The sequence below is a fragment of the Pungitius pungitius genome, chromosome 9, assembly GCF_949316345.1.
Source record: "Pungitius pungitius chromosome 9, fPunPun2.1, whole genome shotgun sequence".
NCBI classification, from domain to species: domain Eukaryota; kingdom Metazoa; phylum Chordata; class Actinopteri; order Perciformes; family Gasterosteidae; genus Pungitius; species Pungitius pungitius.
Window position 1 is genome coordinate 16,077,516 of NC_084908.1, and position 23,573 is coordinate 16,101,088.

At 44.1% G+C, this 23,573-nt stretch overlaps 2 protein-coding genes across 3 annotated transcripts; both read left to right on the forward strand.

Annotated features, from left to right (window-relative positions):
- Window positions 1–1,002: 1,002 nt before the first annotated feature.
- smad1 (SMAD family member 1) lies at window positions 1,003–14,656 on the forward strand. Of its 2 annotated transcripts, XM_037472826.2 has the most exons (8): window positions 1,003–1,169; window positions 6,262–6,305; window positions 7,691–8,261; window positions 9,672–9,944; window positions 10,055–10,171; window positions 12,092–12,313; window positions 12,399–12,655; window positions 13,008–14,656. In XM_037472826.2, the coding sequence occupies exons 3-8, from the start codon at window positions 7,862–7,864 to the stop codon at window positions 13,149–13,151; spliced, it is 1,413 nt and encodes a 470-aa protein (XP_037328723.1). In that variant the 5' UTR covers window positions 1,003–1,169; window positions 6,262–6,305; window positions 7,691–7,861; the 3' UTR covers window positions 13,152–14,656. The 2 variants fall into 2 exon arrangements, with proteins under 2 accessions (XP_037328723.1, XP_037328722.1); XM_037472825.2 differs by lacking the exon at window positions 6,262–6,305 and having other exon boundaries at window positions 1,037–1,169.
- Window positions 14,657–15,335: 679 nt separating this feature from the next.
- Window positions 15,336–23,040, forward strand: mmaa (metabolism of cobalamin associated A). The gene is made up of 7 exons (XM_037473064.2): window positions 15,336–15,447; window positions 15,805–16,234; window positions 17,255–17,377; window positions 17,612–17,782; window positions 18,287–18,372; window positions 19,419–19,568; window positions 22,135–23,040. Exons 2-7 carry the CDS (start codon window positions 15,826–15,828, stop codon window positions 22,423–22,425), a joined length of 1,230 nt encoding a protein of 409 aa, XP_037328961.2. The 5' UTR covers window positions 15,336–15,447; window positions 15,805–15,825; the 3' UTR covers window positions 22,426–23,040.
- The last annotated feature ends 533 nt before the right edge of the window (window positions 23,041–23,573 follow it).

Genomic DNA, 23,573 nt, shown 5'->3' on the forward strand with positions numbered 1-23,573 from the left:
TTTTTGAATATAAAATCATTGTCTCAGACTGGAAATTCCCATTACTGTCTCTTTTTTGATCAGAGAAAATATTATGTCATCAAAAGTTTCTCTAAATGTGACCCTTTATTCATCATGCATCTTTGTGTGGACTCATTTAGCACACATACCCAAATCGATTTTGTGTCCTCTGCTGCTGCTGCACTCCCGCCTAAAGGCTATTTGCATGCATTACCATGCAATATTAATGAGATGGAACAGTTGGAAGTTTCATTCTTTATATTGAAAAATTCAACCCTCTTCCGACACACCAGTGTAAAATCCTGTATCAAGACTGGGCTGGTTGTGTGCGCATTGTTGTCTTGAGGTGAAAAGTTGAGATGATGGCCTGTGTAAGCATGCCCCCCCGCCCCCACCATGCTTTTTGTACACTTTTGATCTCCTGACGACATAAATAGTGTCTACAAATAAAGCAAGACGGGAGCTGAGAGGCAGGCGTAACAAGGTGCAGTTCAAGAGTTCACAAAAGATAAACCAGAGAGATAAAACTGCTGCAAGGGATTACCAGCAAAGTTTGGTGAGGAAGAGCAAAGTAAAAACAGAGAGGGAAATAATGAACGACCACGCTTCTGGCCAGGCTTCCTTATTGTGCAACTGCTGGCAATACATGCAGAGAAAAGCAAAAGCATGCATCTCTATCCTATGTTTTGCAGGAATGATCTTGGACCCTAAGTGAAGAGCCCCCTTTTTCTGCTTTCCAATCTCTCTGAACTGAGCAACATTTCACCACCTTTGCGACAACAAACTCAAGAAATCGGCATTAAAGAGTGAAGCTCTTCGGTGAGGAGAAGCTGTTCGTAAGTAGCGAGGGCAACCCCCCCCCCCCCTCGTCTTTGTTTCAGAGTTAAGTTACATAATACATTTCCACACAGTGAATGAAGATGTTGGATGTGTGAAAAGTAGGTCTTGTTATTGTCGGAGCTGCGTGCGCCCCGCGGCGGGATACTGGCGCTCAGCGGAGGGTGAGAGGGCTCCGCGACTGACTGACGCCAGGGCCGAGCCGAGCCAAGACGAGCCCGAGCGAGCGAGAGAGGGGGAGAGAGAGAGAGAGAGAGAGAGAGAGAGAGCTCGGGAGGAGACGCTGCGCGAGGGAGGGAGAGAGCGAGAGAAAGGCAGCAAATGAAGTAAAGGTACTGTAAACTTCTACACGCTAAATGAAAAGTTTGTTCGTGTGTAATTTTCACCTGCTGCGGTGCGCGCGCTCCTCTTCGCAGGGGAAATAGACCCCACGGCTTATCGACGCTACAGTGTGTCAGTTGGCAGCTTCAAACTTTATTTTTTCCTTCTCCCCTTAAAGTCATTATGAGGCGAGGGCTGCAAAGTTGGCCACATTTTCATGACGCTAATTGTTTATTTTACGTGTTAAAAACATCAGTGGTTTGATACAGAACTAAGTAATATTGTTCTGATTTAGGCGAGCTTGCTGAATATTACAGGAAACAGTTTTTCTTTTTTGGGGGGGGGGGTTGTCTTATTGTAGAGGCTATGCTTTTTGGACACTATGACATTACAAAAATGGGGGAAATCCTTTTCATAGATGGTATCAGTAGAAGTCCTGGTACACTAATGGTAATTCGTGTGATTGAACACATGGTCTGTGGGGCTGATGGCCTCATGAAGCGATTGGATGTGTCATACTTAATGAGTTACATGGTCAATGAAATGTCAAATTATTGTGTAAAATGCTCATCACCATTTCCTAATGCCCCGTGAAATCACTTCAAATAGTCAACCCAAAGATTTTCATTTTACATTGATATCATGCCAAGATAAGCAGCAAATCCTCAAATTTTCAGAGAATATTTCAAGTTCTCTGACAAATGTTATGAAGTTATTTGTCCTTGCAAGATTTCTTAAAGGACTGAGCGATTAACCGTTGAGCTTTTTTACCATACAGCGGTGTGGTGGTGAGCCTGTGGCTTGATATGTGGTCTTTTTGCATCATACACTTGATGTCACTAAACCAGTGGGATGAAGAGGAAAGCACACGTGCCATGCCTCTGCATGGGGAATTTAAATAAAAGTTATCATCATTTTACCGTTTGTTCTGATACTGCGGCGTATCCAACTGATGCACTAGTGTGCTGCACAGCATGTTCCTGGTTTTAGTTGTCAACATGTTTAAGAATTAGTGTACATGTGAATGTGAGACAGTGAGGGAAAGAGGAGGGAGAGAGACCCGTAGCAGCTAAAGCTCGATCTCCTGACATTATTGAAGATGACATATCAGATTACCCAAAGGACAGGAATTTGTCCTTGTCCATGATTTACTTCAAATCGTTGTTTTGTATCTTTCCTCCATTCTCCATTCAGTTAATGGCAATGCAGACGTGATTGTAAGAGGGTTTTATTACCATTACTATCTATCTCTCTATCTAACAGAGCAGAAAGAACTACTCAACAACAGGGTGTAAATATAGGTTAGCGACATTCCTGTATCCAGAGACTCAGTCACAACAGATCGTAGAAACCCTCGCGTGTGTCTGTGTGTCTGTGAGGCGTGTGTCTGTGTGGCGTGTGTCTGTCCGTCTGCGAGGCGTGTGTCTGTGTGCCGTATGCCTGTGTGCGTGTGTGGCGTGTGTCTGTGTGTGTCGCGTGCCCGTGCGCCGTGTGTCTGTACGCCATGTGTCGGGGCGAGGTGTCCACCCTAACGCAACACTAACCCAACACTGAGTGCCGAGCGTGGTTGAGATGGCTGCATGAAACCCCATGTGTTTGCTAGTTATGTCTGCCCCAGTGTGGGACTGCTGTGTCTGGGACATCAAGAGCCCGATCCCAGTTCAGCCTTGTGAAGCTTCATATTTCTTTGAATGTTTGACAGGTCATGGTTAGAAGAATAGTGACCGGTTGGATTTCTTTTCTCACGTGTGCACCGGATCTTCACTTGGTCCGAGCTATGTGCTGGTGTTGCTGGAGTGAAGTGACCCCCGGCGGTGGGTCCAACGAGCCTCCCGGGTCAAACTAATGTCTGGTCGCTGAGGGCAGGACCTCATGTCTGACTGGTTATTTCAAGCGTTGCTCTTCAACAGTTTCATAAGACGCGCTATGGTAAATATTTGCATTTGGCTACAGCGGACTGGCTGTTTGGCATAGCTTGGTAATACTGTAGTTGTGCTCAGGGTGGGCTGATGTACCAGGCAAAATTTGATTATTGCATATGCTGTATGGTGGCCAAACATTTGCAAGAAATTGGGTTAGATGTGTTGCCAACACTGGAATTTATATTCACCATGGAGCCTTGGCAGATAAAATGTCCCACTCGGTGCGTCTTTTGGATGCAGCTGTAACACAATTTAGTGGTTGTTATTGAAAAAATAAGTTGAGATTTGTGTTAATCTCATTGATCAGATTCCACATTTAATTCAATTTTGGACATCTGGTTTTATTTGGTATTTTAAAAACATTTAAAACTGTTTGGTGAACAAACCTTTTTTTCTTTTTATTAGAACTGCAACTAAAGACTATTTTCATTATAGATTATTCAATTAATCTCGAATTTGTTGGGTGAATCATTTTTTTTATAAAATACCAGATAATAGAGATATTTCTAGAACCCAATGTGGAGTCTTTAAATTGCTTTTATTGTCTGACTAACAGTCCAAAAACCAAATATATATTCAATTGACAAAGCTGCAAAACGGTGAAAAAGCTCATTTTCTTTCAAGGTGTTTCCTCAAGGTATGTTGAACTTTGAAACAGCTGCGCCTCAGTCATTGCTGTGATTTAGATTTGTGCAAAAAGCGTATCTTGCATCCTTGTAGTGTCGCTCTTTGCTTGGTAACAACCCTCGAAGGCACTTAATCGAGAAACGCTCAGCGGAGAGACCAGATATGAGTCTTTTCCATATCTCTCTCTCCAAAACAACCACTTTGTCTTACTTAGCCGTCACTCTCCCTTCGTTCCTCTCTTTTTATTTCCTGCATCATTCCCCCCCCCCCCCCCCCCGTCCCATCCTCTCTCCCTCTCTTTATCCACCCCTCTCTCTCTCTTTCTCTTCCTGCACTCTGTTTATAGCCAGTGACTCCATTTGAGCGGGGGGCTAATGGAGGCCCCGTCCAGGACCCTGCTGATAAATAATGTAGCTTCTTTTTAATGCTGCGTCCCCGGGGAGGGTCCAGAGAGCATCATTACTGCCTCCTCATCCCACACGGCCCGGGCCTAAATTGATTACGAGACACTGGAGCGGTGCAAAATGATCCATGTGGCCGGCGCAGTGGCTCACAGCTCACACCGGGCGGGTCAAAGCCCTCCGCCCGCTAGTGTCGCATGATCCCATTCTGGGCTCCCATTAGCCTCCGTTTCGGTCCGAGCCGGATAACAAGCCGGGCCAATAACAAGCTATACATGCCGCCAGAACAACGGCGAGAGAGCTTGGCCCGGCCTCGGATGTTTTTATGGAGCTGTTTTGTGTTTCAGATTTTTTTAGGTTGCAGAATGGTGTCCGAGGCCACTGCAGGGACTCTTTACTGACTGTGTGAGGCTGAAACTACATTTATACATTTGATGCAAGGAATCAAGGTTTATAAATTCATTGTTATGAACGACCACCAGTCAATTGTGTAAGGTTTGTCCCTGGAAACGTTAAATGAGAATGAAAAATGATCCGTAGTGGCAGACCCTGAAGAGAATTGTTAGAAAGAATCAATATTTCACCATTTCAGGTCCAGTGTTTTTTCAGCTTCAGTTGGAAAACCACCTAATGGAGCTTTGTTGGTGGGATTAAGGATGGATGTCCCCCTCCCTTTGCCCTTGATTCCATACAAGAAATGGACAGAATGACCGTAACATCGCCCATGGTTTCTGAGTTTGATGATTTTGCCGTCGCCGTGTTGCTTTTTTTTCTGAACCAATGAGCAGACGTTACTCGGGCTTCGACCGGTAATAACCCACAGCTAACGCTCTTTAACAGGGTAAAACTCCACGGCACAAGAGTTTGTGTCACATAAAGAATTTGTAGCACTAATAACTGTACATTTATAAAATGAACTGCATTCTGGGTATTGCCTCTGGTGGCAACTCTAGCAGCCACAACAGCTATCAAGCTAACACGCTAACAAAGAGAGGTGAACAGCTGTCCAGATGGTCCTTTTCGAGGTCAATGAATGAATAAGTTTACTTAAAATGTTTTTGTATATACCGGGATACCGTCAGAATCTTACAAAATTCCGCGAGATGAATTTTTGTCCGTACCGCCCTAGACGTGACCATATTTGCGTCGGGGTGACGCAGAGACGCCGTAAACAGCTCAGTTGGTGGCACAGACCTGTCAATCACAATGAGTCCGCCCTAGAGCTTAGAATGCTTTGTGGTTTCTAAATGGGAACATTACTTGCTAACAGGACATCATTCTGTATTTAAGAAGACTTCCAGCTAGCAATTGAGACTGTAAGCTTACGTTTACAATGTTTACTGAGGTAGTAAATAAGAAACAAGATAATCTTCTGTAAATAATCAAGTGAGAAGTAGGGTCATTTCCTCAAACTTCCTTTCAATCTGACTCCTTTTTGCTTTCGGAGGAGTCGCCCCCTGCTGGTCAGTAGACAGAATGCTTTGAACACACTTCTGGATTGGCTTCACTCAGGGGAACAAGATGATATTAAAGGGATCACGTACTGAACTGTGATATATTTTATATATAAGTACAGTGTGTATGTTGCCTTTTGGGAGGATAAGTCTGGTCGTGGTAAAACTGGTCTTTTCAAGGACAGATGAAGCCTGTAAAGTTGTGTAAAGTTACTGAAAATCCTGATTTTACCGCATCAAAAAGAAAATTGCAGGAAGGCAATGCGCGGGGTTGGGTCATTTGTTCAATCCCACCCTGCACCTGTGGAAAAACCTGCTGCCCTCAGCAGGAGGAAGCGGTGTCGCTGGTGTGCAGGCGATGACGGATCTGAAGACATATCTGCACAGCCTGCTTCCCGTCTCTGTGTTATTGGAGAGTCGTTCTCTTTGGATGCTTGTAGTGTGTGATGTCACAGTAGGTTTTGAGGCACAAGCGATAAGGGTGTTGAGCTATGTTTTTCTGCTTCCCTCCTCGCAGACGAACACACACACACACACACACGGAGGTTGTAAACAGCACCTGTTCTCATCAAACCTCCCTGCCGGTTTGTTTGTTACGCATGCAGTAGCTGACAAAGATAGAAATCACTATTCATCCCATAATCTGATGGGCCAGGAATAACCACAGAGCAATCTTAATGATGTATTTGTTCCTGCTAGGCTTTACTGTCGGAGAGCAGCCCATGAGCCAGTGTGGATAAAAGGTGGGGGATTTATAAAGAGCTGATTATTTGAGTCTTAAGATTTTATCTGAACAGTTGTGCAAAGCCAAACCTTAATCGTAGCTCGTTTTTCATCCTAATAGCATTCAGACGAATTAAAAAAGAAGGTGGAACTCAATACACTTTGGTTTTCTCCTTTAAAGTTAGAATGTGTGCGTCCTGGCTACTGAATTGCTCCTGTGGGACCGGAGTGAATGGGCACATTTATTCTGGGGTCTGCATGCACTTCCTTGTTATCCTGTTGCACGTTGCCAGATTCCTGCCGAAACCCACTGTTTTTTAGTTGGTGGCGCTGAGGCTGTATAGAACATTCGCCCAAGCAGGCGGCTCTTTGAAAGACTTTTTACAGTTCCACGTTTATGCAGAATCGTCCGACAAACTCTTTCTCCCGTGTTTGACATAAAGGATTTAAATTTTTTATGACTTTGTCATATCAGTGTTAACTGAGTTATATATTGTGATATATTTGGATTTGAAAACTAGTCTATTCATCTATTAGTTTTAACATTTTTCACTGCTTTGCCACAACTTTCTAGTTGATTCATAATTGAAGATGCTTTATCAGTAAAATGCATTGCAATGCAATTTCATTAAAACTAAATAATTGTATAAAAAATAGATTAATTTAAAATAACTTTCAGCTGAAGCCAAATCAGTTAATTCATCAATATTTTGTGCTAATAATTCAGACAGAAAAGAAAAACACTGTTGGCCTCTGGAAGATTTTTTCCCATTTACTGACAATTGATTGGCAAATTAATTTGAGCTGCTTAAAATATGAAATAGACAGCAGATTTAACCTCCGACAGATTACACAGTAAATCAGGTGTCAAAACTGCTGGGACTAATTCTAAAAGGTTGTTGTGTAGTTCACATACGCTCAGTGAGGTCCTTCAGGGGAGGGGTCTTCAACGTTTTTCAGGCCAAGGTCCCCCAAAGTGATGGTGAGATGGACTATATATATCGCTCCCCCCCCCCCCAACCCCCCCCGCAGTACCTCCGCAGACCCCCTGTTGAAAACCTCTAGTTTACGGTAAATGATGTGAGTGGCGGTAACGTGAGGAGCCACATGGACAGGAAGCTATCTGAAGAATGCCTGGTCGGGGCGAACGCTCACTTCGGGGGGGTCTGTGACTCCTCTGCCTGTTTCCCAGCAGCCGCGACAGCGATGGCCGTAACGGCTATAATTGTATAATAATCATCGACTTGTCAAGGAATATAATATCTATTTTCTGTCAGTGCTTATCATGTGGCAAAAGGGGGAGAGGTTAATATGGTGCATATGTGCAACCACTTTGTGAGGGAAAGGACACAGTGTGTTCAAATCCTCTTCTTCGATGCTAATCTCACTCTCCTTTTTCTTCTAGCTGGTGACTGTCAAGAGGATCCGACCGTACGTCGCTCAGGATGATTTGAAACTCCAAAAGGACAAACACTCTTTCTTTCTTTTCACGCCTTTTCTTCTGCAAGGCCAGACGGTCGCTACCCACACTTCTTTTGGACCGAAAGGAGAGGAGGGGAAGGGCGGTTTGTCCAGCATGAACGTCACCTCGCTCTTCTCCTTCACCAGCCCGGCCGTCAAGCGGCTGCTGGGCTGGAAGCAGGGAGACGAGGAAGAGAAATGGGCGGAAAAGGCCGTGGACGCTCTCGTCAAGAAGCTGAAGAAGAAGAAGGGAGCCATGGAGGAGCTGGAGAGGGCCCTCAGCTGCCCGGGTCAGCCCAGTAACTGTGTGACAATCCCCCGCTCCCTGGACGGACGGCTGCAGGTGTCCCACCGGAAAGGCCTGCCGCATGTCATTTATTGCCGGGTGTGGCGCTGGCCCGACCTGCAGTCGCACCACGAGCTGAAGGCCCTGGAGTGCTGCGAGTACCCCTTTGGCTCCAAACAGAAGGATGTGTGCATCAACCCGTACCACTACAAACGAGTGGACAGTCCAGGTGAGCGATTAAACCGCACTCAGTTAAATGCATTCTGCCGTTGCATCATTTTTACATGAAAGTTATTTGTCTGTAGAAAGATTCTCTCAAGTCTGTCTAACATTTTAAGAAGATCCCTGGTCTCGTAAAGAAGACAAAACCAACTCCAATCATATGAGATCAAAGAAATGAAATGACACGTCAAGTAAAATTGAATAAAAACACAGTAAAATCTCTGATCAAGCTGTGGTTAGCCATCAAGACTCGGTGAGATACAAATCAATCACTACTTGGCCTCTGACTAAATAAAAAAGTGTGACTCGGCTGACAAGATAGAAACAGCTGAGTGTGCAAAGGGCTAAGAGTGTGTGTCTGTTGGGGGGGTTCTTTCATGTATGCGTGTGGGACAGGAAATTCCATCTCGGGGAGAATGAGGGCTTTGTTTTGGACGTGCTCGGTGCTGCCGGCTTTTTTTTTTACATTAAAGCACACAATCACTTTTGCACTTCAGGGCGTGTTAAAAAAAGAACACGCGCGCACACACACGACTTCACGCACTCACAGTTTCTCTGAGGATCCCTGGGACAGGAAGTCAGTCACACACACACACAATGGGAGGAAAGAGTTGTTGCCTGCCGTGCACACTTTTTGTTTTCAGCGGCGGGTACAAGAAGGAGGGTTAAGGTGATTAAACCCCACGGCACCTGTCTGTCCACATTACCCCCTCCTCTTCTTTCCTAATGCCGCCCGCCCACCCACACAGACACACACACACACACACACACACACACACACACACACACACACACACACACACACACACACACACACACACACACACACACACACACACACACACACACACACACATCCTGACACCCGGCTCCAGTCAAACAGAAACCTGCTACATGCATGCATTGGCCTGCTGCAGCACACATGGGCTACCTGCAGTAACATCGGCAGCAGAGGGGGGCCCCTGTTGAAATTTCAGCAACAGCTTTATTTATTCTTGCGGCTATTCATAGATACAAGCGAAGCATATCTCTGTAGTTTGTGTGAACGGCACCTGAATAGCCGCCACATCAGCTGAGGTATTTATCTACCCTAAGTGACGAATTCCTTAAGAATGGCCTGCCTGAAAAAAAATGTCTGTTCCGATCAGAAAAACACCCAAGAGTCTGGGAAAAAAATGCAGTGACATCTGTGTTTAGAGCGTAGAAACATGGAGAGTCCCGGGAAGATTTTAACTTTGTATAGGTTTGTTTTTGTTTTCCTCACCAGCCAAGTCACATAAATCACAGAACCCTCATCAAAAGGGAAAGAAAGAAGCCCATATGTCTACTTTCTGGTTTGACCATTACGATGGACTTAGGATAAGAACCTCATCCATTTCCTGTTTTAACCCATTTCGATGTCTTTCTCCCTCCTCAGTGCTGCCCCCTGTGTTGGTACCGAGGAACAGCGAGTTCAACGCCAAGCACACAATGCTGCCTCGCTTCCGCAACCCTCTGCAACAGAACGAGCCGCACATGCCACAGAACGCCACCTTCCCGGAATCCTTCGCTCAGGCCAACACAATGCCCCCCGCTTTCCCCAATTCACCGGTGAACAGTTACCCAAACTCGCCGGGAAGTGGCAGCAGCAGCGCCACCTTCCCTCAGTCGCCATCCAGCTCTGACCCCGGCAGCCCCTTCCAAATGCCAGGTGAGATTCGACAGCGAAACAGTCTTCCTGCTTTTTGTCCTTTTTCCCCCCGGCCCCCGGGACAAAACAACTCACTGCTCTTTGTTTTTTTTTACCCATTCCCGATGCAGAGACACCCCCTCCTGCCTACATGCCCCCGGAGGAGCAGATGACTCAGGATTGTCCCCAGCCAATGGACACCAACCTCCTGGTTCCACCTTTGCCTCTAGAGAGTAACAACAGACCAGGTAACCATGGCAGTGGCTATCACACACACACACACACACACACACGCACAGACGCCCGTCCTTGTGTTCACAGTGGTATTCAAATAAAGCTGCCTGCGTGTTTCCCTTGTTTCCGCAGGTGCAAAGATTTTTTTTTTTTCTTCTCTTGCGGTCAACCCCTCAAATACAACAAGTAGAACCTCTGATGGGTTTGGGTGCCGTACTCTGTGAGATAAAAGCTGGTGTGGTTGGTGGGAAGGATCTGCTGGTTGACAGCGAAGCCCACGAAACGTTCAAAGCCTCAGCAAATTAAACCAGGCTTCAGAGCAGTTTTATGAGGTCTGTAAAAGCCAGGGCTTATGTCATCTCTGCTGTTGGTAATGGCTTCAAACTCGTTACCAATAGGTTTCACAAATTACCTACAACTTTCAGATAGGAAATGCGGTGCAATAATTACTGCTCTCTTAACTATGTGGTTTTGGCTTTTTTTTGCCAAAGACACATGTGATTTGATGTGATGGTGCATTCATGAATACCTAATAAGAGCCATCAGAGTTAAAGAGTCCTTTCTAAGGCTGAAAATCAGTGTTCAAATGCAATGTTTGGTTTTGTTCACTCTGCATTTCCGCAAATAGCCAGTAAAATAAGGAACTGTAATTCTACATTATTAATTGTAGATGCTGTTTGTTGTGTTTAGAGGGTGCGTGTGCATCCGTGTACTGTGTGGTGAAACTTAAAAGAGGAGACCGTCTCAACAAAGCCAGCTATTTTATTTGTCATTAACTATAATACAGTTACCTTTTAGTTTGTTCACAAGCCTACATATGAGGAAATCAGTTTTCTGGAGAATTGTCATTATTATTTTGGTGCCGTTTTTGTTCCAATTAAAAGGAAATCCAATAGATTTGTGTCCAGGTGAGATACTACTAATGTAGAGGAGACAGGGTTGTCATACGCTCTTTTGATATTATCACAACCAATAGAAATAATGCCCAAAGCAAGCAAAATTGACCGAAGTTGTAATAGTGTGTGTGTGTGTGTGTGTGTGTGTGTGTGTGTGCGTGTGCGTGTGCGTGTGCGTGTGCGTGTGCGTGCGCGCGTGCGCGCGTGCGTGCGTGTGCCCGAACCCGTTTGAGATGAAAATTGTAAAGAAGGGCAAATTAAATAACACCTGTTTTCTGCTCTTACGCACTACGTTAGTTGTTTGCTATAAAACGTAATTCACCACACAATGAAATAACTGCTGAACTCTGGTATGAACATTTCCACACCTGACCAACAATTGTACTTTTATACGATCGTGCACTCAAAGCCCAGAAACTCTGGCCACACACGCCGACAGTAATAGTGGGAAAAGCTGTTTAAATGTTTGCTGAAAGTGTTTTTTTTTTTTTTTTTTAGTTCTTTTACACAAGCTGCATCCTGAACAGGCCAGCGGGTTTCTATTGTAGGCCAATTTTGTGAAGGGGACAGACAAAACACACCTGCTAGCCAGTGCCATTCTACAGGAAGTTTAGGAGAAGTATGTGCTTAGATAAACATGACTTATTCCTCTCTCTCAGAGTGGGTGAGGCCAGCTGGCACTGGCTCAGAGAGCATGGCCAGGCACCATCTATTGACTGTTTCTCTGCTCGATAAAGGCTGGCAAACAGACCTCAGACGGTGGGCATACTTTAGGATGTATCCGCATCGATTTTGGTCTGCATAAACGTATACAAATGTAGCCGGTGGGTACTTTGTATTCATTCAAATCATTGTTAATGGGCTATTGGGGGACAATTTGCGGATGAGTAAGATTTACAGCTGACATCAGCGGCTCCTGGCAGCTCGTCCCCGCGGGGAGTCTGCCCCGAGGAGTCTTAAACGTGCGTTAAATGTGTCTTGTGTGCGCGCCCCCCCCCCCCCCCCCCTTTTTGACCCGTCGTTGTGTTTCCTGTGCAGACGTGCAGCCCGTGGCCTACGAGGAGCCCAAGCACTGGTGCTCTATTGTTTACTACGAGCTGAATAACCGCGTGGGAGAGGCGTTCCAGGCGTCCTCCACCAGCGTGCTCGTGGACGGCTTCACGGATCCCTCCAACAACCGCAACCGGTTTTGCCTCGGCCTGCTCTCCAACGTCAACCGCAACTCCACCATCGAGAACACCCGGCGGCACATCGGCAAAGGTGCAGCACGAGACCAGAGCTACTCATGCTGTCAATAAGATATTATCCACAGATAATGATAATAATCTCTCCTGCTCCCTCTCAGGTGTCCATCTGTACTACGTTGGCGGGGAGGTGTACGCAGAATGTCTGAGCGACAGCAGTATCTTCGTCCAGAGCCGTAACTGCAACTACCACCACGGCTTCCATCCCACGACCGTGTGCAAGATTCCCAGCGGCTGCAGCCTGAAGATTTTCAACAACCAGGAGTTTGCCGAGCTGCTGGCCCAGTCCGTGAACCACGGCTTCGAGGCGGTTTATGAGCTCACCAAGATGTGCACCATCCGCATGAGTTTCGTTAAGGTAAGGTTTTTTCTTTTTGGTGGCGGTTTGTGCGTACTGTAAACAAGTTGTTTACTTTTGCTTTTTAAGAAATCTGGAAATGAACATAGACAAAAATTGGAATTTTGAATTGTATTTACATTATTTTTTTGGTGCTCAAAGTAATAGGTTCTTCATTCGAGTGATTATTTTATTGTCAGTGAAAGTCATTTTTAAACAAAATTCACAACAGAAACAACCCACATCAGATAAATAACCTTTTTTTAAAGTTTTAAAGTGTAAATATAAAAATCAGCGTGCGACATCCGCATCTCAAAATATGAACTTTAACAGTCCAAAGTTTGAAGTACAAATGTGTTTTCGTGTGCTGCAGGGTTGGGGAGCAGAGTACCACCGCCAAGATGTGACCAGCACACCCTGCTGGATTGAGATCCACCTGCATGGTCCCCTACAGTGGCTGGATAAGGTGCTAACCCAGATGGGCTCCCCCCACAACCCTATATCCTCCGTCTCCTAGGCTTCACTGTCCTCGGCCTTGTGGCTGTCCACAGCCCAGCATTTTGGTCAGAAGTAGCAAGAATAGCGGTCGCAGATTTGCTTTTGGTTCAGCCAGCCTGCCTTTTCTCGACATCGGCATTTTGACTGAAACACAAGCTGCTCTGGGACAGGTGGGGCTGGGCTGTTTTAAAAAAAAAAAATTGGTTTGTTCTCTACTTGAAGGATGTCTGAATTGGGCACATTTACAGTCTGGGAGAGGCGTAGGCAAAGCGAGCGTGATGCAACTGGAAGATACTTGATCTTTGTGACCAACTGTAATAATTAGACCGTCGTACTCATCATAACGCAAGTATTCTCCCGATCTTGCTCCAACAATGTCTCTTTTTCAATGTTCTATTATTCTGACTCATTACTAGCTTTCGCATACATATTCCCTCTAAAATTCAGATATACAGTACTTGTGTAGTTACAATAATTATGGGACATTCCACCAAAATTGCAGTCAGCAGCTGTCTGCTGGCTGACTGCAGTAAGGTTGGCATGAAATGGAAATGTTACGACGTGTAAAAAGTTAACAGGGACTTGACCAGTATGACTGAAAAATTGTAATCATCTCCAGATACTTAAAACGAGTATGCCGTATTCTTCTAAGTGCTTTTTTTTTTGGTTCAAATATCAAAGCAGTACAGAGTTGTCACGTATATAAAATCCCGTATCAGAGATCATGTCAAATAATGAGAAAATTAGGGGCAGTATGATAGTTAGAAGTGGGGTTTAGTGTGGGGCATGGCACTTAAATGGCATTTCAGACTATTCCGTAAGAAGAAAAAAAAAACTAATGTTTAAATGTTGCTCATCTTTGTTACACTTGTGTTTCGAATGAATTTTAAGAAAAAACAATAGTGTTTAGAAAATGCACTATTAGAATATGTGCTGTGCAGTCTGGGTTTGCAAAGCATAGTTTGGATTGTGTAGTGTTACACATTTAAAAACTTGGTAGCTGAACACAACGTGCAGCAGAGGCAAATACAAGTGCATTGCAGTTTGTCCATTGCTGTGTACTCTGCAGCAAAATCAAATGTGTCAAATACGGAGTCACATTGAGGACATAAATATTTCTGTGACTCTTCATCTGTTTTTACATTGACTGAGCAAAACATGATATATGACTGTTATGGGAAAATGTTGAGCATTCAATTGTTATTGTTGACTGAGAAATGTTTATCAGTTACTGATGTCTAAATATGATTTGTCTGTTTTTCTTTTTTTTTAATTCAATGCCAATTTTGCCATTCAGTTATTTTATGCTTTGAGCATCCTCTTTGCTGTATTACTCTCTACATTCTTTTTGTATTTTTCTGAACATGTTTTATGTTGTCTGTCTGCACTTTCACACAGTGCCTCTTTGTTTTGTTTTAGTTTTTCTCCTTCTTTGTGATTTTGCTCAGTAAAACTCCCAGAAAAGCAGTTTTATTCCATGAATATCAAGCCTCTACTGGAAGATTCAATAAATTTGTTTCAATACTTCCAGTATGTCTGTGTCTTTTATGAATGCTGTGTTAGAGCAGTTTATTTTTTTTGCGTGTGTGTGTGTGCATATGAACTTCCTTCAATTAGGGAGGCACAGCAATAACAAGTGAAAGCATGATCGCATTTGAAATGATGTGTCCCCACTAGAGACTCAGAAGGTTGGTGGCACCCTGCGTATTGCAGACCTGTGATGGTCTAATATTCCAGAGGTATTTCCCTCTTGACAGAACACCGAATGGAAGGAGGGCTACAAACCCATTAAGATTACGTCAATTTTCTGGAAATATATTGATAGATTTTGCAGAATGGTCCGATAAAATAATAATTTGTGGTGCTTCTTTTCAGTCTGGCAGCATAAACATTCACTATTTTATTAAATAAACCCCACACTTATTAATACTTGACAAGTCCCCTCTTAAACACTGAATGATTTTAATGTGATGATGAAGATAAAAATCGAAGAAATTAACCAATGCTACCACCTGCTGGCTAAAGTTATCCACCGTCTTTGCAGTTTAATTTTTACTTTATACTTTACATAAACGACTCATAACATTCGCACATATTTTGTCAACAAATGACGTTCACACATTTATAAAACTCTCCATATGTGTTTGCAATCACAGAGTTTAAAGACATTTGTGTTGCTTGAACAAACAAACGGAACCGCGTGTCGGAGGGCGGGGCCTTACGTCACCGGAAGCAGGAAGTGGACGAGTGAACCGTCGCTACGTGACGTCAATTTGTGAACTTGCTGTAACACACCTCCGTGCAGCTGGGACGAGGTCAGCCTGGATTTTCTTTTCAAACTCTTTTGTTTTTAACAGCAGGTGTTTTCATAGCTGTTTTTCTAACAAACTGTCGTTAAGTTACACGTTTGCGGGACGGAGAAACGTCGCGTTAATTTAACTTTTAGTGTTTAGCTTCACCTCCATTGGATAAATAGAGCGTTAAAATATAGAGTTGTTGCTGTCTGGACGTTAAGCTAAACAATGTTAGCTAACATACATGTGTGTTACCAAAAGAATGCGGGATGTGACAGGCATTCATCCTTGCTTTAGTCATTTAAATAACAAAACATTGTGGCTACAGTTAATACGCTGAAGCACTGACTTTCTGTCACGTTGTTCTCTCCTAACTAGACGCCCCACATCTGCCGTGACATGCGACGGTTCGGCTTCTCCCTCCTCCGCCGCCCCATCTCCTTTCCTCCCTCCTCGTTCACTGTCCCCTCGGGGACACCAGGACATGCCGTCCCCGCCAAAAGGGTCTTCGCCCGTTGCCAGAGCTCCGTCGCGGGTCACCGCTGGCAGCGCGAGAGGGACGCGTGCTCGGCCCTCGGCGGGTCGCACGCGCAGGACCTGCTGACCGGCCCCGAGCAGAGGCTGTTGAGCAAACTGTACGACGGGCTGATCGGAGGTCAGCGGGCGTCTCTGGCCGAGTCCATCACGTTGGTGGAGACCCAGCATCCCAGGAAAAAAGAGCTGGCCCAGGTGCTGCTGCAGAGGGTGCTGGCCCACAGGGGGGAGCAGGAGAGCCGTAATGGAGGGAAGCCGGTGGCTTTCCGAGTAGGTGTGTGGTCTGTTTAGTGGCTAAAGTTCTTGGGTTTTCAACAACCAGTTCCACCGATGTAACTGACCTGTACAATGCACTCCCTGACCAACTGATTGGGTACAACAATGCAACAGATCTGCCATTTATAATGTTCATTATCAAGGTCGAATTGATTTGTAGTTAAAGTGAAAATATTTTTCCCCCTTCCAACGGAGAGGCTAAAACATTAGAAAAACCTTTCAGTTTAATGCAATCCATTTGACCACATACTACCAACTCGGTGATAAACTCATGTTGCAGTTAACTAGATACCTCTGTCCCTGTCAATCACAACTTAACAACCTTTTTAATGGTACAGCTTATGGCTGAACCCTTCTATTGAATTGCATTAGATTTTACAAGTGTACCAAATGGATTGGCCCCTTGAGTCTATTTATAAAGACCACGTCTCCAATATACAGTTACGCACATTATGCATGGCTCAGTGTTACTTGGTGTCACTTTGTGGTGATTTAATGAATACAACTTTATTTAGAGATCCACCCCTGTGAGCACAATGTAAGCTGAATTATTGATTGTATTTGAAATGGATTTGACACCGGCCCAGAGGAATGTAGGCTGTTGAGAGGTGGGAGGAGTTGTTGGTTGTGTGAATGAACTCGTTCCCACTTAAAAATGGTTCTTGTCAAAATATAGTGCTCCCCATGTTCCACTGCACAGAAACACAAGGATCTCTTGGAGGATTTAATAATCTAGTTTATTGAATCCCATTGGCGTGTACCTTGCTGTTAAAATCACTGCCTTTGGGGCCCATAAAGGCACATTAAGTTCATGTGTCTTTACAGCCCGTCATGTTTTCTCATAAGAGATCTGCTGCATCGGTTCAGTCCCCGGTGTTAGTTTGATACCTGTAGCTGTAAAAACTAAACAAACTGCCAGTCTTTTTTTATCAAAGTCTGTTTTAAAGTTATATTAAGTGAAAGCAAAAATCTGTTCTCTGTGTCATTTGTTGCTGATTCGATTGCTCTGATTTGTCAGGTCTGTCCGGTCCCCCGGGAGCAGGGAAGTCGACCTTCATCGAGGTGGTGGGGAAGATGTTGACAGGACGTGGGCATAAGGTGGCAGTGCTCGCCGTTGATCCGTCCTCCTGCACAACAGGAGGTAAACCAGGATCCTCATTGCATATCGCTGCAAAGAAGAGATGATGTTGGGTGACCATACAATATACAATCCACATTAGATTTTGGTGTGAACTTGTGTTGTGCACATGTTTTATGCATGTTCTGATGTCTTAATTAGGCTACAACTGTAATACTTGTAGAATGAACAGCAGCACCTTTTACAGTAATTTAATTTGAGTTTCCAGACACAACTGAGTCCTCCCTCTTTCTGCAGGGTCTCTGATGGGTGATAAGACTCGTATGACTGAACTCTCCAGGGACATGAGCGCTTTCATCAGGCCTTCGCCGGCCTCAGGAACACTCGGTGGAGTCACCAGGACGACTAATGAGGCCATTGTTCTCTGTGAAGGAGCGGGATATGACATTGTCCTGGTGGAGACCGTAGGTAAGACGTTTATTCTCTATATTACTGTATTTTGTCCATTAAAGACAGGTTTCGTTGAAGTCTTAATCTTGGTCCACCTGTTGGGATTTCCTTTCTATAAAATGCACAATTTTGTATTTTAATTTCAGTAAATCTCTGACCTAAGCATAACAAACTACACAACAAAAATATGGAAGTATTTATTGTAACTATACACGTTTTTATATTTATTCCTAAAGACACAATTAGGTCACTACTAGCTGTTGAGGTTTCAGTTTGATGAACATGATGCTTGTTGAATTTCATGATTATTTAGAAGCATTTTTTCCTTTTTGTGATTTATTTCTAGTCGTTGAATTGCTTTTATTTTTCTTATACATATTGTTCATACACAATACAAAACAGACATTCAACCCACTGCACCTTGTTTTAGTTGTGGTCATTGATTTTTTTTTTTTCCCTTGGTTTGCAGTGATGTATATTGTTGACCAATGGTGACACTTGGATCCATCTTTTTGTTTTTAGGTGTGGGCCAGTCAGAGTTTGCGGTGGCTGACATGGTTGACATGTTTGTGCTGCTGATCCCGCCAGCAGGGGGCGATGAACTCCAGGTCAGTGAAAAACATGAGCAGCAACAAGCTTATCAGTGTCCAATGCTGTTGGAAGAAAGAGAAGATAAGATGTTTCAGGTTCAAAAAAGTTCTGAAATTAATTCTGATAGGCTTTAAAACGGTTTACTGAATAGTATTATTCACTTTTCCATTCAATAAACCTCAGTAAAGTTTTTTTTTTTTTAAGTGAAAGGCTTGGATGTGAAAACACTTTTTTTTTCTAGACTCATTACTCACCACTGATGGCGACATCAGATCCGAGTTACCTTTTTACATCAACACATTAACAAATTTACATCATAAATCAGAATTTGTACATTTGTATGTAAAGATGAGTATGTTGACATGAACTTCAAGCCCACCATCCCTCATCAATGTATCAATTTGCTAAATGCAACTCGTTAGGATAATATTACACTGATTATTATAAGACGTTAAGAAGCTCAGTTGTCATTTGTTTCAATTATTTTTGTGTATCTTAACACTAAACTTATGGTATTCACATTGTAATCAGTATTCTAAACAGCAAAGTCTGACTTGTTTAAATAAAAATATATAATTAATTGCAAAAGTGCCACAAAACTATGTGACCTTTAGAAATTAATTAGCGTTATTTTATTTTGGTTCACATGTCTCAAGCAGAGCAAAGTAAATCATAAAGCCCGAACACCACTGACAGCTGGAGACATTCTCTACATCTGCTCCAGCCTTGAGTCACCAGCTGAATTCAAAGACTTGAACTGAAAAGACATTTCAACCCGTGATTTCCACAGGTCAAGGGCACTTCTTAGAGTAACTGCTTCAAATAAGCTCAGCTGCAGTCCTTGTTTTGGATCATTCCGAGGCTGACAGCAGTGAGGGATCGATACAAAGCAACAATATCAGAGCAATAAATTAGTAAACTGGCAGCCGACCACAACGCCATCCATCACTCTGTACACAGATCCCTCAGCAGATTAGCTGTCTAGACATCAGATCTATTTACAGTGTTTTGAAAAGTTAATGACGCCCCCGCCCCCCTGTTTAATGCCCAAATCTCTATGCAGGGTATCAAGAGAGGCATCATCGAGCGGGCCGACTTGGTGGTGGTGACGAAGTCGGATGGAGACCTGCTGGTGCCGGCCCGGAGAATCCAGGCTGAATACACCAGCGCACTCAAGCTGCTCCGGAGACAGTCCAAGTCCTGGAACCCTAAGGTAGGTGTGTGTGTGTGTCCATGTGTGTGGAGGAGGGACTGTGTGTGGAGATAGTGTAGTGAGACATGGAGCCAACATCAGAAGGACAGGCATTTCAGAATAAAATAAAAAAGGTCAACAGACAAGTATTCAACATTTGACCTACTCAGGGTCCGCATCCGTGGTGTTTCTCTCTCTGTGTACCGAAACAAGCCGTCCTGCTGAGAGGTCAGGTGACCCCGGATGAGGCGGGAGGATGATGATGATGATGATGTCGATGATGTCATGGCGTCATGGTTTCAGTACTGCAGTGTCCCACCCCGCCCTGCATGTCCCAGCTCACCCGCCTGCCTGCCTGCCTGCCTGGCCTTGTCCTTTTGTTTTCCCAGCCCAATGCAGCATCTGCCCAGTGGGCAAGCTGCCAGCAAACCGCCCCCCCCCCCCCCCCCCCCCCCCTCCTCACCCCCCAGCCCCTACCGCTGCTGCTCTGAATGTTGGGCTGCTGTCTCGTGCATTTTGCTGATTAGAAGGCTGCGCACTCCACATAAAAGCTGATATGCTTCTCTTCGTAGGCTCTCTCTGTACTTATCCTTACGTTTGCTGTCTCTTTTGTGTCTGTCTTTTAGAAGCATAATCTCTGATTTGGTCTATTGCTGTCTCTCATCTTCATCAGTCTGCCCCGCTGTGCTCAGCGTGAAAACATAACATTTGAATGGCATGACATTAACCTTGATTTCTAAGTTCTTGGTAATATGTGAAAAATCTTGAAACCTAATGATAAACTACATTTGCTGAAAATTAGGGCTGCGTTGGCATTCTTTTCTAAAATGTCAGGAAGATCAAGAAGGCATATTTAAATGATTTCAGTCGGCACAACAGTACAAAATCCAAAGAACATCCAATCAGCAACATGAAACAAAGATAAGCAAGAATTCTCAATATCATGAATAACGTTTTTAAAAGCGATACATCAGTGAACCTTTACGTACACTCTTCTCTTACTGATAATCTCAGTTGCCTTAAAGTATGTTTGAAAATGTGTTTACAAGGCCAGGATGAGCTTGAAGTAATACTTTTGAGTAGTTTTATGGGCTTTTGGACCTGAATATGTCTCCTGCTAGTTCTTAGAAAAGCCTGGCAATCTAAAACCAATTCATCTTCTTTTTACTGGGACTTAAACAGTATCTTCAAATGTAGTCAGTCAACATCAGTTGCGTTATGAGGTCATTGAGTAACTAGTCATTTTGAAAGGATAATTGGCAAATGGCTGATACATTCTGTATCACAAAGCTTGATTTCCTATATTTGCATCAGACTCAAATCAAGTCATGATTCACTTAATGATGTAATTAGAGGATTCTTAATGGGCTGTTGTTCACAAGTCACCATTATTTATCAGCTGTCACATCCGTCTGTGTGGAACTCCAGTTGCTATCAATTACCTCCCAGGGACACTTACCACGTCTTAAACCTTCAGCAGCCTGGAGATGGTTGAGTATCTGTGGTTTTGTTTGAATTCAACACTGATGTTTTTTCTCTCTCCTCAACTCCCTTTTGTCATTTGGATTCTGTAATTAAGGGATTAAAAAATGAAGGTTACATTTCATAGACAGTTTTCATAGGTCCACCAAAGCTGAATGAATGTCCTGACTTCCTTTGTATTTCTACATGTGAGGCTCTTTCACTTCTGTGTCTGAGTTGAATTTGATCGTTTCCCTGAATTTCATCATCTGCTTTTGGATCTGCAGCAAGCTCTGAAGAGAGACACATGCAGTCACAAGAAAGACGCACTCTTAGGGACACTTATCACCAGATTGCTTGTGTGAACAAGTTTGTAAAGTGACATGACAGCTTCTTACGGGTTGAAGATGTCTTGCAAAACATTTTTTAACCAAGAAACCGACTGAAAAATGAGTAATGCTCCATAATCAAGTGAAATTATCTGTATGCAAAATGGTCCTTTATCCTCAAAAATCAAGATTATATATCTTTAAACTATATCTTTGTACAGCAGTAGTTCTTTGAATGGTTGTCTTTCTTGACATGGTGTATTAACATATCCAGGACAATTGTCAGAACAGGCAGACAGAAGAGGTTGTGACTTGCAACAAGGATCCTCAGCTGTAATGTGGGGACATTGTACCTCTAGTATGCGTCTCATCCATTTCGGCACCAGGGTCATCTTAAGTTTGATTAATAAAAATGCTGTGTGCAGTGCATTTCATGAGTAGAGCTTTCCAGAGGTTTGCTGCTCGCATAGAAAAAGCTGACTGTCCAATTTCGCAGCATTCGAGGGGGACAATAGTCCCCTTGGCAGCTGCCTTTGTTTCCCTGGACTCACTGTCCATGCGATTCACAAAGTGGCTTAAAGGAGGACACGTTATTGCTTAAAGAATCTTAAATATGAGACACATGTCCGCAGCACTTTTCCGGCTTCCCAACTGAACCAAATTAACAATGGGACTAATTTGCTGTGCCTCTGGTGATATCCTGAGGCTGGACACTGAAATGGTCCAGACTAACACCTGGGTGATAAAAAAACACACATTCATCCCTCCCCCTCGCCCCCCCCCAACTTCCTCTTCAGGTGGTGCGCGCCTCCTCCCACACCAGTGAGGGCGTTGCGGAGGTCTGGGCGAAGATGGAGTCGTACCGGGACGCCATGTTAGCTGGCGGGGAACTGCAGGGCCGGAGGAGGGCCCAGCAGAAGGTCTGGATGTGGAGTTTGATCCAGGAGAACGCCCTCTGCCATTTCCGCAATCACCCCGGCGTCAGAGAGGCTCTACCCCACCTGGAGGAGAGGGTCACCAACGGGGCCATCTCCCCGGGCCTGGCTGCTGACCTGCTTCTCAAGGCCTTCTCATCACCGTCGCCGTAGGAACCGGTGGGAAGAGCGAGGACGTGTGACCTTGGCTCTGGTTCGCACACAACAACAAAGCAGCCGTGCTTTTCTCACGCTTCACGTGAAATTGAAAACACCTCAGACAGGAACCCCCCCCCCCCTCCTCCCCAGAAATGTCTGTTTCTGCATGCTGTAATCCAAACCCTGGTGAGGAAGTGGGTGCAGTGAGTTGTCCCCTCTCGGGTAAACGTGTGGACGATGGACGGCAAAACGAGACATTTCAGTTGTGTTTAGTGTTGCTGTGAATTGAAATATGAAATGTGGCACTGCCTGGTAATCTAAAGCAGGCACTGGGTTTGTCCCCCATGACAAAGACACTACGGACCCTGGGTTTGCTCAACCTTCTCATGTCGTGGTCAATAACGCACACTATTTGTAATTTGTAAGATATGATCAGGCTCAGAGAAATGAGATTTATTATGACGCGTTTCCCTTAATGAGCTTGTTTTCTCCCTTTTTTGAAAAGCAACTGACCTGCAAAATGGTTTTATTCATAACTTGTGTTCCTGAGATTAATATTATCTTAAAAGAATGATGCGAGTCCTAAATGGATAAGAGAGTAACATTAAATCTATTGGTACAGTTGGCCGAGCCTTTCTGTCCTTGTATTTGATCGTGATCTGAACAAAAGGGGAGTGATTAATATTACCCCGACAAATATTAGTCCTGAGATCAAAAGATGTCAAAGATGTAATTCATTTCTTCTTTCTGCACTCTGCAGCCAGAAATGTCAGTGCCGGGTTTCGCCTAAATGAGTCGCCTGCTTCTGATGCAGGCAAAACACACTATTAATATATTCTGAATTACTTTCATAATGCTCTGCACTCCTGGAGGCCACAAGAGAGTTATGGACAAAGAGAAGTCCCTCACGCATAACTCCAGTGCAGCTGGTTTATTCAGACATCTATGCAGACATTCTGCTTCTTCCAGAAGTGTGTGGAGTGCTTCTCCTCACCCGTGGGAGTTAAATCCAAATAAATCAACAGAACTTTGTATCAAAAGTAAGTGGAAGCCAATTGGGCCCCACTGAAATCAGTAATTTGTTATTGATTGCTAATAATAGCGAAAAGCTGTATTCTGGACACAGAATGAGATTAGATGTGCTACGGACCGTGTTCATGTCA

Excerpts from the sequence above, each read along its gene's own strand:
- mmaa (XM_037473064.2), top strand. The coding sequence starts at position 15,826 with ATGCGACGGTTCGGCTTCTCCCTCCTCCGCCGCCCCATCTCCTTTCCT. Across the intron at positions 17,378-17,611 it reads GTCCTCCTGCACAACAGGAG|GGTCTCTGATGGGTGATAAG; the intron begins GTAAACCAGGAT and ends CTCTTTCTGCAG. Across the intron at positions 18,373-19,418 it reads CAGGGGGCGATGAACTCCAG|GGTATCAAGAGAGGCATCAT; the intron begins GTCAGTGAAAAA and ends ATCTCTATGCAG.
- smad1 (XM_037472826.2), top strand. The coding sequence starts at position 7,862 with ATGAACGTCACCTCGCTCTTCTCCTTCACCAGCCCGGCCGTCAAGCGG. Across the intron at positions 12,314-12,398 it reads CCGGCGGCACATCGGCAAAG|GTGTCCATCTGTACTACGTT; the intron begins GTGCAGCACGAG and ends GCTCCCTCTCAG. Across the intron at positions 12,656-13,007 it reads TCCGCATGAGTTTCGTTAAG|GGTTGGGGAGCAGAGTACCA; the intron begins GTAAGGTTTTTT and ends CGTGTGCTGCAG.